We start from the raw sequence: 12,334 nt of genomic DNA, 5'->3' as shown, positions 1-12,334 counted from the left end.
TAGGATAGAAATGTTGCCGCTGCTTTTGAGTCATGAACATGTTGATTTCCTGTTAGACACATATTATATCACATAAGAGAGATGTGACATTACGTGAATAATGGTGGAGAGAGAAGGACAGAAAATGACATTTATTGAGTCTCAGCTAATTTTCAAGCACTGTGCTTGGCACTTTAAATGTTGTCACATTTGATCCCAGAAATCTCTGAAGAGGTTTGTATTGTTAACTCCATTTTCCAGTTTCAACTGGGGCTCACTGCCTTTTTTTGTTTGAGCTACAACAAAATACCACAGACTTCTACTATACACAACAGAAATGCATTTCTCTCAGTTCTGGAGGCTGCGAGTCTGCGGTCCAGTGCCAGCAGAGTTCAGAGAGGTTCCTCTTCCAGGATGCAGACTTCTCTCTGTCTGCACCTGGTGGAATGGCGAAGGTCTCTTTCTAGAAGGGCACTAATCTCATTCATGAGGGCTCCACCCTCATGACCTAAGCATCTCCCAAAGACCCCGCCTTCATATACCATCACATCAGGCATTAAAATGTCCACATATGAGTTTTGGAGGGACATATACATTCAGGCTATATTACTCTAATTACTATGTTATCTATTGTTTGATAACAAATGATCATGAACCTGATGACTTAAAACAACACACTTCATTATCTCATAGTTCTTGTGAGTTAGGAGTCTGTTCATGGCTTATCTGGGTCATCTGCTGGGGCAAGGCATCCACCAAGGTTTCATCCAGGGCTGGGGTGTCCATCAGAGAAGGATCTTTCCCCACCTCTCACAAATTCTTGGCAGAACTAATTCCCTGGGGTTGGAGGACTCATGATTCTGCAGCCCCAGTATGATTTTTCAAAGCCAGCAATGGAGGCAAATACTAGCAAGACAGATGTTAACACTCCCATGTAACCACTAGCATCTCATCACCTTCATCCCATCCCGTGCATCGATTAGAAGCAAGTCACAGGTCCCGTCACACCCAATGGAGAGGGTCACACAGAGGCTGAACACTGGAGGCAGGAACCATGGGGCCACGGTAAAGACTAACGTCCAGGTCATACCACCAGCTGGCAGTAGAGCTAATTACAAGTCTAAATCTTTCTCACCCTCAGCCCTGTGTTTGAATTCTAATCTCAACTATACCTCTAACCACTGGAGTGATCTTAGAGAAATTGAAGCTACCAGTCCTAGCTTCCTCACTTCAAAAAGGAGCTGCGTCCTGCTGATTGTTCTGGTGGCTCTCAGCTGCAATCAGCTGAGTCTATAATCAGCAAACACAGAGCACCCTCCCTCCACACCTCACACTCAGAAAGTGGAAGAGGCCCTCCTTCTGCGTCCTCCTGGCGGGCACCCAGCAGCCATTTATCACCTTTGCTCCTTTCCACAGCGTCATCTACGCCATTGTGATCCGAACCATTTGGAGTAAAAGCAAAGCCCAGGAGACGGTGATTTCCAACTGCTCAGGTAAGCCTCTAATCTGAATTACCCAACTCTTGGCGGACTTTGCCTCTACCGAGGTTTTCCTCTCGCAAATAGGAGCTTGGGCTCTGGATACAGCAAGCCTGCACTGTTGTGCCAGGGCCCAGCGGGCAGATCAGACCCCCTTCGAAGTCCCCCCTCCTTTTCCCTGTCCCAGCCAGGCCCTGCCTCCTCCACCTGGCCTCCCTGGAAATGGGGAGAAGGAGGGGGACTGTGAGCCTGGCCAGGCTGTACCAGCCGAGGGACCTGCTAAGCAGCCTTTGAGCCAGAATCCGGGTGACCTCAGTCTCTCAGGCCTGGTCAGGAGGAAGACATTGGGGTGAAAAGAGAGGACTGTCCAAGAAACACCATCCATTCACCAAGCACCAGAACGGATATTTCTATTGAGCTGAGTTCACAGACCGAGAAAGCTGCCTTCGATCCACAGAACAAGCCTGGACCCTAAGCCAGTGGAACAGGGTCCATGCTTTCCCCCTGACCCAACACTCCAGCTCCCAGCAGAGTGAGCCTGAGATGGCCACTGTAACCTCCCCCAACTCCCGTGCAGAAAAACTTCACTCAGAACACCCACACGGCATGCACTGAGGTGGTTTATATGACCCAGGCCTGGTTCTAGTGTACAAGGATTCTTCCCGTGTTCCCATAGGCAGAACTTAGTCACATGACTACACCCTGCTGAAAGGGAGGCTGGGAAATGTGGTCTAGCTGTGGGCCCCTAGGGAAAGGATCTGATGAAAGCTAATTTGTCTCTGCAACAGTGATTTCAGGCCTGTCAGGGGTCCTGGCTCTGCCTGAGCTAAGGAACTGAGGAACAGAAAAGGCTGTGAGTTAGGTGAGCTAGGTCAGTGGTCAGCAAACTCATTAGTCAACAGAGCCAAATATCAACAGTACAACGATTGAAATTTCTTTTGAGAGCCAAATTTTTTAAACTTAAACTTCTTCTAACGCCACTTCTTCAAAATAGACTCGCCCAGGCCGTGGTATTTTGTGGAAGAGCCACACTCAAGGGACCAAAGAGCCGCATATGGCTCGCAAGCCGCAGTTTGCCGACCACGGAGCTAGGTCATACCTCCTCCTAGCTAACCATGGCCTCTGGTTTGCCAGAAGGTCAAAAAAGAAAAAGAAAAAACCCTCAGGACGGAAGTGGCCATAGTTTCACAGTTAAGCAGGTGAGACATAACGCACTGAAAATATGTAACATGCGGATTGGGTTATATTTGTAGATAAAGAGGCCATCAATGGTCAGAAATCAAAACAAATTTCAACTTTTAAAAATTGTAGAAATCAGACATACCTTCTTAAAATGTTTAATCATTTAAATGAACCTGAAGTATATAAACTTCCTAACATATGAAAAATATTTATTCTAAAATAGTACTAGGTAGATTCCTTGTTAACAAATCACCCGCACTCATTATAGGTCCACAGATAGCTCCCCCTCCTGGCCACGAATAAGTTCTGCCTCATTTTAAAATCCCAGGATCACAGGGGCCCTGGCCTCTCTCCTCCCTGCTTCCGGTGTTCAACCCACAGGAATGGACTCCCAGTGGCTCCAAAAGGGGCATGACGTGTGGGGAGCAGGACCTGGCCACTTGGAGGCTAATTCCCAGCGTGCGCCCCCCCTAGGGACTCATGCCTGAGCTGAAACAGCCTACGGCGGTTTGCAGAATCTAATGAGCCTGCTGCCTCCAGCCTTCCCCAGCTATTAATGCACAGTGACAGCTGAATGTAACTGCTTTTCACTCCCGTTCAGGGCCAGGGCTGGTAGAATTAATCCCTTTATCTCCCAATAAAGGAGAATTAAGGCGCTTTGTAGCCTGGCGGTGTTTGAAGAGGCGGCCTTAGGAGCTGTAGGCTTTGCATTTCCCAGAGTGGCCAGACGAAAGGTGCTTCTCGCTAATCAACCTGGGAGAGCGAAGGGCAGGTAGCTGCTAATGTCGCCCAGCTGCTCTGTGCAGAGGACGGCGCGTTTCCAGTTTAAGCAGATGTCAGAGCGCGAGTGTCATTCTGGGAACTTTTCTGAAAAACCAACGCGATCAGCCTGGGAGTCCGCTGCTTCCCCAGCAACCAGGATACTTGGAAAGGAGACAATTTGGTCTGCTGGCTTTTTGACCTGCCTCCCGTGGGTCTAATCCCCCCTGGGAATTTTCAGGTGTACATACTTCCTATACACAGATAACAACACTATATGAGAAACTGTCTAAATGCAGGAATACCTTCTGTTGGCTTCCAGTAAGGCAGCTCGCAGTCCTCCTGAATACTATTAAAATTGACATGCTCAGCTTAGGGCTTGGCATCTGGACTTCATTATTTTATCTGAATCCTCAAAAATAACTGAGAAGTTGGTGTTTCATGTCTCATTTTTAAAATTGGGAAACTGAGGCTGGGAGCAGTAGGCAATTTGCCTCTGGTTACACAGCTGGTAATTGGTACAGCCGGGATTGTATTCCGGTCTGACTCCCAAAATGCCTCCTTAGCAACCAGGGTTTTTCAGCCTTGGCGCTGACAGTGTTTGGGGCCGGGTAACTCTGTGGGGAGGGCAGGCGTTCTGTGCATTGAAGAGTGTTCACCAGCACCCCTGGCTCCGACCTACTACGTGCTAGGAGTAACCTCCCACCCATGTGACAACCAAAAGTGTGTCCAGATGTTGTCCGAATCACCCTGGGGGCCCTGTCACCCCAATTGAAAACCTCTGTAAATGCTAGTGAAGTATTTGCCTGCTTATCCCACTGAAATGTGGTTGGTTCTGTGAAATGCACAGAATAGCTTGAAGGCCTGAGAGTGGCCTCACAGGGTATACATTAAGAAATAAAACATCCTACCTAATAAAATGGTAATATGTAAATTACCATCACTCCACTACGCCCACGATTGGGCCAGCGGGAGGCGCAGGGGGTGGGACTTGGGGTGGCCGGGGTAGCCAATTGGGCCAGCGGGACGCTGAGCTCGCGTCGCCAGCGGCGGCAGCGGCGGCTGTGCTGCGCCATGGCTGTGCTGCGGAACGGAAGGGGCCTCTGGGGCAGTGAGCTCACGTCCCGCCGCGGACCATCAAAAGCGGGAGAGCTGGGTGCCTGTCTGCTTCGGCACCTGGTGCACCAGCGGACAGGCACCCAGCTCCCCCGCGATCGAAAGCGAAAGCGTGTAGGGGACCCTACATGTGCATGATTCAATCATGCACTGGGCCTCTAGTCCATTATAATTAGCATTTCAGCCATCGCACATATAAAGCCCCTTGTTCCTGTCATTCCTGATTGGGGGGCGGCTGTCTTCTCATCCAGACTTGGTTCTGGTCTCTCACATCGTCCAGCTCTGTGGGGCGTGTGCACTCTTTCAGGCTGGACCAAAAGCTCCTGGAGACCGGGAACTCTGTCTTTCAGCCTTTTTGTTCCGTTCTTGTCCCTTAGCAGATGTGCTGGGCTTGCTGGGTTGGGCTGGATGGGACTGGAGAGGGGTCAGAATCAACAGTGCGAAGGTTACCGTGCCAGCTCCCAAGGAGATGAAAACAAATTTTAAAGGTAAAATCTGAACAATGTTGTGAGGACAGGGGTTGGCCTCTAGCGGACAACTGCCCTGGGGGGACCTCTGACCAGAGGAAGTGCATTCTTCCCCAATTCTCACAAAGGTGCATGTGGGCTGACAGGAGCCCCATAGTAAAAGCTCTTCCCAACATCCAGAGACCTCATATCCAACATCTGCATCCCCAAATTTGCCAGCTCTCTGCTCCCCTCACTAGAGCTATTGTGCTGTATTCTGTCCATCACCATCCTTTATTTTACCACTGCTCAACAAGAGAGAGAGAGAGGTTTATATTAATTCATTCAACAAATATTAATCACTGAGTTCCGAGGATATAGGAGTGGAAAATACCAAGTTCCTGTCTCCATCAAGCTGACAGTCCAGTGGATTCTCATACCCTTCAGGGTTGTTTGTTTTTGTTTTTCAATATCCCTGGTTTGAGCCTTTGTCGAGATTGGAGTTTCTGAGTTAGATGAATGAGTTCGCCTGGGGTATCCATTCTAAGAAAATGGCTTTGCCCTGGATTGCCAAGGCAATCAGATGGGTGTCTCAGCATCGACCCTTGTGGTCACATCGCTCATTCCAGCTTCTTCGGCTGACTCCAGGCCTCCAGGCAAGCCTCCTGAGAGTCTGGATGTCCCAGTACATTTGCATCTTGTGGTAAGCTGCAAACTGAGAAGTTTCCAACATCCAGCCCAGAGCCATCTCTACTCTAAAAATGTCCAAGACGTCCTCCTGGGCATGGGGGAGCAGGATATTCCCGGTGACAGCGGTGGGACTAACTGGCCAGGTTCCTCTTGGCAGGAACAGCACTTCATTTAACCACTCCCTCTTTGAATCTGCAGATGGAAACCTGTGCACCAGGTACAACCGAGGGCTCTTCTCAAAGGCAAAAATCAAGGCCATCAAGTACAGCATGGTCATCATTCTTGGTAAGCAACGCCCCTGCTTGTGCTGCAGCTCTGCGTGGACTTTCCAAGAGCAAGCTGGTACCTGGGACGCGCTGGTGGCGAGTCCAGGGAGAGAGGGGTTGGTCTGCAGGCACACCCACCTCTGTCTGGTTGGGAGAGGAATGTGTGAAACTGATCAGTCTATCTGTAGCCCCTCCAAAGGTTACCTTGGGTTCGTGATCTCTCTCTTCATTAATCTCGCTGTGCACCAAGGCCCTGGGGTACACAGTTTGGAGAAAATCTGATCACTAGCTGAAGCGGACGCTCACCATCACCCCTTTGACCCAGGTGCCTCCTTGACTGCATACTCTCCCCCGGGCTGAGGTTGATGAGCAAGAGGAAGACAGATGTGGCAGTTTGTTTCTTCTGGATGGCTAATTTCAAGGGCACTATAAATTCCTCCCTAACGGATGCCTATCTTCTCTCTCACTCTCCTGTCTTCTTCCCTTTTCTTTCCCTTGTCCTCTACTCTGAAGACCCATAAAGTCACCTCACCTCAGGAAAAAAGGGGGTATTTCTGGAGCACCTAATCTGTGTCAGATTGGTGTGTGCTCTTTGTGATCCTCAAACCTTCAAAATGTCCTCTTCCTTAGGCCCTCTCTGCTAATGACCTTGATTCTTATTTCCTTGAGAAATCCTACCAAGCAGAATGGAACTTCCTCCCTCTCCTGCCCTCGCAGGCACTGCGGGGTGGGGGGGGGGGGGGGACCTCTATCATGTGCCTCTGTCTTTTCTCCGTTGCTGCGGGTAAACTGGCGCTGCTTCCTCCCGTGCCCAATGCGTTCTCTTGAGCCTGCATCCCACCCTTCCTGCCTGCTCAAGAACGTTGTGTCTCCAACTATCTCCTCCTCCCCGCAGATTTCCCTCCACTGGGTCACAGGCACATAAACATACGATCATAGCTGCCTGGATGGCCTCTAACAGCCCCACTTCACCACGCTCTTCTCCACTCTTTACCTCTCATTCCCTGGAGCATATTTCTGTTCGCTTTCTTTTTTATTTCTCCAGGAAAACCACCCTTATTAAGGTCACCACCACCTCCAAATGCCAATGTCGGTTGTCAATCTTCATCTTATTTGACTGCTAAGCAACATTTGATTAGTTTCTCCTCCACTTCCTTTGCCTGGAAGTTATATCTATTATTTCTACTTCAGAGCTCTACTAGGTGTACCGGTTAATAATGCGGATTTTGTGATCAAAGAAAACACGGTAATTTCAAGAAAAACGTCAAAAATACTTTATTCAAAGTAATGTCCATCACTAGCTACACATTTCCCCCATCTTTCAGGTAACTTGTGGATACCATCCCAATAGAACTTTTCTTGTTTTGAGGCAAACCATTCAGAGACCCCATTTTCCACTTCTTCGTACGTTTTGAAGTGCTGCTCAGAAAGTGCATGTGCCATCGATCAGAACAAGTGGTAATCTGAAGGAGCAAGGTCTGGTGAATATGGTGGGTGGGTTAATACTTCCCAGGCAAGGTCTTTTAACATGTCTTTAACTGGTTTTGAAGTGTGTGATGGTGCATCATCATGAAGCAAAATTACTTTGCCGTGTCTTCTGGCCCATTCTGGTCGTTTTACGATCAAAGCGTGGTTCAAATTGATTATTTGTTGTTGGTAGCGATCAGTAATAATGGTTTCACCTGGTTTTAGAAGCTCATAATACACCATACCTTCCTGATCCCACCAAACGCAGAGCATTGTCTTCTTTCTGAAGCAATTTGGCCTTGCAGTCGATGTTGATGGTTGACTTGGATCAACCCATGATTTTGTGCGTTTAGGATTCTCAAAATAAATCCACTTTTCATTGCCAGTCACAATTTGATGCAAAAAAGACTTTCTTTCGTGCCATTGAAGCAACATTTTACTGATGACTTTTCAGTTTTCCACTTGTCTTTCGTTCAGTTGATGTGGCACCCATTTTCCTTCCTTTAAAATCTTCCCCATTGCTTGTAAAAGATCAGAAATTGTTTGCTGAGCAACGTTTAATCTTTCTGCAAGTTGTTTTTGAGTTTGACACGCATTTTCATCCAATAATGCTTGTAATTGTTGGTCTTCAAACTTTTTTGGTTGACCTGGGCGTTCTTTGTCTTTCACATCGAAATCATCACTTTTAAAGCATTTAAACCAGCGTTCACAAGTATCTTCAGATGGAGCATGTTCACCATAAGCTTCCCAAAGTATATGATAACTTTTTCTTCAAAATAATGAATTAAAACTTCCTGCAAATGCTCTTTTTTTGGCACAAAATTCAACATTTTTAAGCGTAAAAATATCTATGATGTTAACACCTTCAGCAAATTTGACATATGAAGCTTTGAAGCTTGCTGTCAATACAACAAAATAGCATACATATCAAATTGCATATATATCAACATATGTGTAACTCCATCTTTTGAAAAAAATCCACATTATTAACCGGTATTTGTATTTCTAATAAGCTTATCATAGGCAACATGGCAAGCCGGAAGTCTTGGCATGCTCTCCTAGCCCCTACAAAGTAATTTCCCCCCCTGGTGTCCTTGTGGGGGAGGAACAAACTTCCCTCTACCCTCGAGGTTCTTCTGGCTGGTCTCATAAACAAATCGACATGAGAAGATTAGCAAGAGAAAAGAACCAAGTTAATACATACATATGTAAGGGACTCCGGCATCTGTGAGACAGACACTGCGTGCAGAGAGGTTCTGGGACAGAAAGGGGACACGTGTGTGTCAGACATACTGAGCTAGGGATGAAGCAAGGTGCCCTGGGAGCTTCAAAAGGTCATTGCAGGATGGGAAGAGCAGACCTTAGTAAATGGAGGTGTGTCCTGCCCTGTATGTAGGTCAAAAGATAGGCTTCTCCACTGGGGTGATTAGAAACAGGGTTCTCTGCTATGTGAGGGTCCAGCTGGGCACTCAAAGGATGTAAGGGACATGGTGGGACTGCCCTGCGCCAGGCAGGAGGGTTGGCATCCCTGGGAAACCAGAACCAGACACCCAACACCCATCGCCCTTAAATACAACAGCACGCACATGGTCACAGTGCTTCGGAAAGCAATCTCACCCCTCCATGCCCAGCAGTTCCCAGGCTTTCAGTAAGGAGCCCCAACAGTGGGCCAATCAGATGCTCTCTTTCCAGAGAGAGAAGCTCCAGGAACGTATCTGTGGGGTGTGTGTTTGTGTGGAGAGAGAGTATGTACGTGTGTGTGTGTGTGTGTGTGTGTGTGTGTGAGAGAGAGAGAGAGAGAGAGAGAGTGTGTGTGTGTGAGAGTGTGTACGTGTGTGAGTGTACGTGTGTATGAGTGTGTACATGTGTATGAGAGATAGTGTGTGTACATGTATGTGAGAGTGTGTGTACGTGTGTGACTGTGTACGTGAGTGTGTACATATGTGTGAGTGTGTATGTGTGTGTGTGTGTATGTACGTGTGTGAGTGTGTACATGTGTAAGAGAGTGTGTGTACATGTGTGTGAGAGAGAGTGTTACCTGTGTGTGTTTGTGTGTGTGTGTGTAAGAGAGTGTGTACGTGTGTGAGAGAGTGTGTACATGTGTGAGTGTGAGAGTGTGTGTGCGCGCGTGTGTGTGTGTGTGTGTGTGTGTGTGAACCATGACATTAAGGTTCACGCACACAATGGTTTTACATATTTCTGAGAGATCCCAGGCACTAAGGATCGTCCCCTGGGCTGGGGCCTCGAGGGGTGCTGACGGCTCACTCCTCCCCAGCCTTCATCTGCTGCTGGAGCCCGTACTTCCTCTTCGACATGCTGGACAACTTCAGCCTCCTTCCCGACACCGAGCAGCGCTTCTACGCGTCTGTGATCATCCAGAACCTGCCGGCCTTGAACAGCGCCATCAACCCCCTGGTCTACTTCACCTTCAGCAGCAACGTCTGCTTCCCCCGCCGGTAAGGGTGCCCGGCCACTTCACTAGTTGGACAAAGTGAAAACCCAGGCCCAGGCCATGGCCCGTGCTCTTTGTCTTAGACCACAAACCCTCTATAGTGAACATCTTCTCCCGGTCACACAGAGACGACCCTTCCTTGCACCAAGCATGTCCACAGGAAGCGCCCCCAGACACAGAAGGACACTGAGTGCGATGACCACTCACACAAAGGCCCACCCAGTCACGTGGCATTGCTGAGCTCAGAGGAATGACTGGTAGCAGAGCTCCCACAACTCCATTCGTTTTGCTGTTTTTCAGCTGTTTTCCTACACAAACTACAGGAATAGGAGGGGACACTCATAGGAAATAGAATAATAGGATGCTTTAAGGCTGGGTTGGATCCCAGCGGCTGAGGTTCCAATCCTGCCATGGTGGATTCATAGCTACCTGTGACCTTGGGTGAGTTATCTAACGTCCATAAACCTCAGTTTGCTCACCTGCAAAATGGGGCTAACAGCAGTGCCTACCTCTTGGCCAGTGATGTCTGCTCACGGGGCTCTGGTGTTGACCTGAGGGAAGGGGGGCTGTAATTGGTGGGGAAGGAAGAGCAGGGGTATGACATGGAGAGTGCTTAGCACAGTGCCTGATCCCTAATACGTTCTTCATAACTAGTACCCCTTCAAGTTCCCGCTCCCTTTCCATTAAGTCCAATTATTTCCCCTTTCTGCTTTATCCTTTCTCTAGGGAGCGGAGATCACGGGATTCCAGAACCACCTGTCGGGAGAGGGTTGAGAGGCACGAAATGCAGGCTGTGTCTAAGCCAGAATTTATCTAGACCCCGGGGCAGCGGCAAGGCTGCACCCCACCAGCTCTCCTGGGTCCCCGTCACCACCCGGGCATGTGCATGGAGCCTGGGCCGATTCCTGCGGCTTTTCCAGGCGCGCTGTCTCTGCCAGCTCTTCATCGTTTCTGCATGTCGCTGGCTGCTATTGTCTACCTAGCACCTCGGCCAGGAAGCGCTGGTGGGTTTATTTTGACAAGTCTGGAGATTGGTATTTATAAGCATCATCCAAGTGAAATATGACTAAATGTTTTCTAGTCGATTTTTACCATTGGATTTTTCCATAAGTGGAAAAGGAAGACTTTAATTTGATTATATATACATCCCCGCCCACATCTCTGGGATGCGCGTGAGCGTCTTATTTTTAGCCTCTCATAGATTCTTGACATTAAAATCTCCTTGGCAGAATCCTCCTTCCCAGAATGACTCTGAGCTCAACTTTTTTACTTTTTTTTTTTTCTCCTTCTGCTGGTGGAGTCATTAACATGTGCGGTGTATGTTAATGGCACTCCATTCCTCATTATGGGGTGGACCCCGAGACGGCGTGTTTAAGGTCAGAGTGGCATTTTTTCCACACATTTCTCTTTTCAATTCCATGTGGCCTCAGGGAAAATCTCTCTTTAGGCGGAAATCAGATTCCTCCATCACTATCTTCCTGAGAATTATTTTCTGAATCTGAGAGCCTGAATAACTTGTCTAATATAGAGTCTTGAAGGCCGCCTCCCTCCCCACTGACCTCAGTGTGAGCAGCCCGGGAAGCATAGAGAGGCTGAGAAGTACTTTTCCACATTTCACTTTCAATCAAGATGGGCCCCGGAAGACCCACGGAATCGCTGCTCAACTAGCCGCCTGCATGGGCGCCAATGAACAGAGCAAAACCTGGCCGGCATCCTGGCTGGCAGAACAGGAGGCCTGGGGCCTCCTGACAGTCCTCAATCTCCGTCAAGCTCGGGTCTGCCTACCTCATCCACCCGTCCATTCTGAAAGTTAAGGGGAGTGGGAAGGGCTTTGTGCTCTTGAGAGGCCCTGAACGTGACGTTGTGGTTGTAGTGCTGTCTCTCCCAGCCCCTCTGAAGACTGCAGATCAGCCGGACAGTGGTGCGGGTGGTGCAGAGTAAGCTGCCGTTCACCTGAGGCCTGCTTCATGTCGGCGTGGACCCTGGAATCCTCACGTCCGTGGATTTGCTGAGCTTGGCGAAGCATGATTTAAACGTGACGAGAACCCTGGTCATGGCCAGTCCTTACGACTTTGCACACATCCATCACTGAATGTTTCTGGGCATCAATTGTCTCATCTGTCAGACAGAGGCAGGATAGTAAGAAACTGGGGAGATTCCTTGGCAAGTGGAATGGGGAAACTGAGGCAGATAGCTGAGCAAACTGGCTGAGGAATGTACAGCAGATGCAGAAGGTCACTAGGGTGGACAGTCCCGGTGTCTAACCACGAATAAATCTGGTGCCAGACCTTGCCCCCAGGTGGCCTTTCCTCCCCTGGCTTGTCCCTGGCCATGTGGGTTTGACTCCCTGACCTTCCATATCACTGGTCATGAAATGTAGGCCCCTGACCTTTCCTCCTGAGAGACAGCATCTAGGCCCCAGGTGTTTTTCAGCTCCAGGCCCAGAAAAGCAGTAAAACCAGGCGGGGGACCCCAGGACCAGCTGCATTGACTAATGAC

General features: G+C 48.9%; 1 protein-coding gene across 1 annotated transcript in view; it reads left to right on the top strand.

The window, feature by feature from the left end:
* Positions 1–10,652, top strand: part of NPSR1 (neuropeptide S receptor 1) — a 65,946-nt gene extending 55,294 nt beyond the window's left edge. The window contains exons 6-9 of the mRNA XM_008147348.3: positions 1,396–1,472; positions 5,849–5,935; positions 9,659–9,839; positions 10,562–10,652. Coding sequence (XP_008145570.2) covers positions 1,396–1,472; positions 5,849–5,935; positions 9,659–9,839; positions 10,562–10,652 — 436 coding nt within the window. The remainder of the gene's footprint in view (positions 1–1,395; positions 1,473–5,848; positions 5,936–9,658; positions 9,840–10,561) is intronic.
* Positions 10,653–12,334: the final 1,682 nt, after the last annotated feature.

This window comes from Eptesicus fuscus, chromosome 14, assembly GCF_027574615.1.
Source record: "Eptesicus fuscus isolate TK198812 chromosome 14, DD_ASM_mEF_20220401, whole genome shotgun sequence".
Classification (NCBI taxonomy): Eukaryota; Metazoa; Chordata; class Mammalia; order Chiroptera; family Vespertilionidae; genus Eptesicus; species Eptesicus fuscus.
Note: the sequence above shows the minus strand (reverse complement) of the source record. Positions and strands in the feature narration are given on the sequence as shown.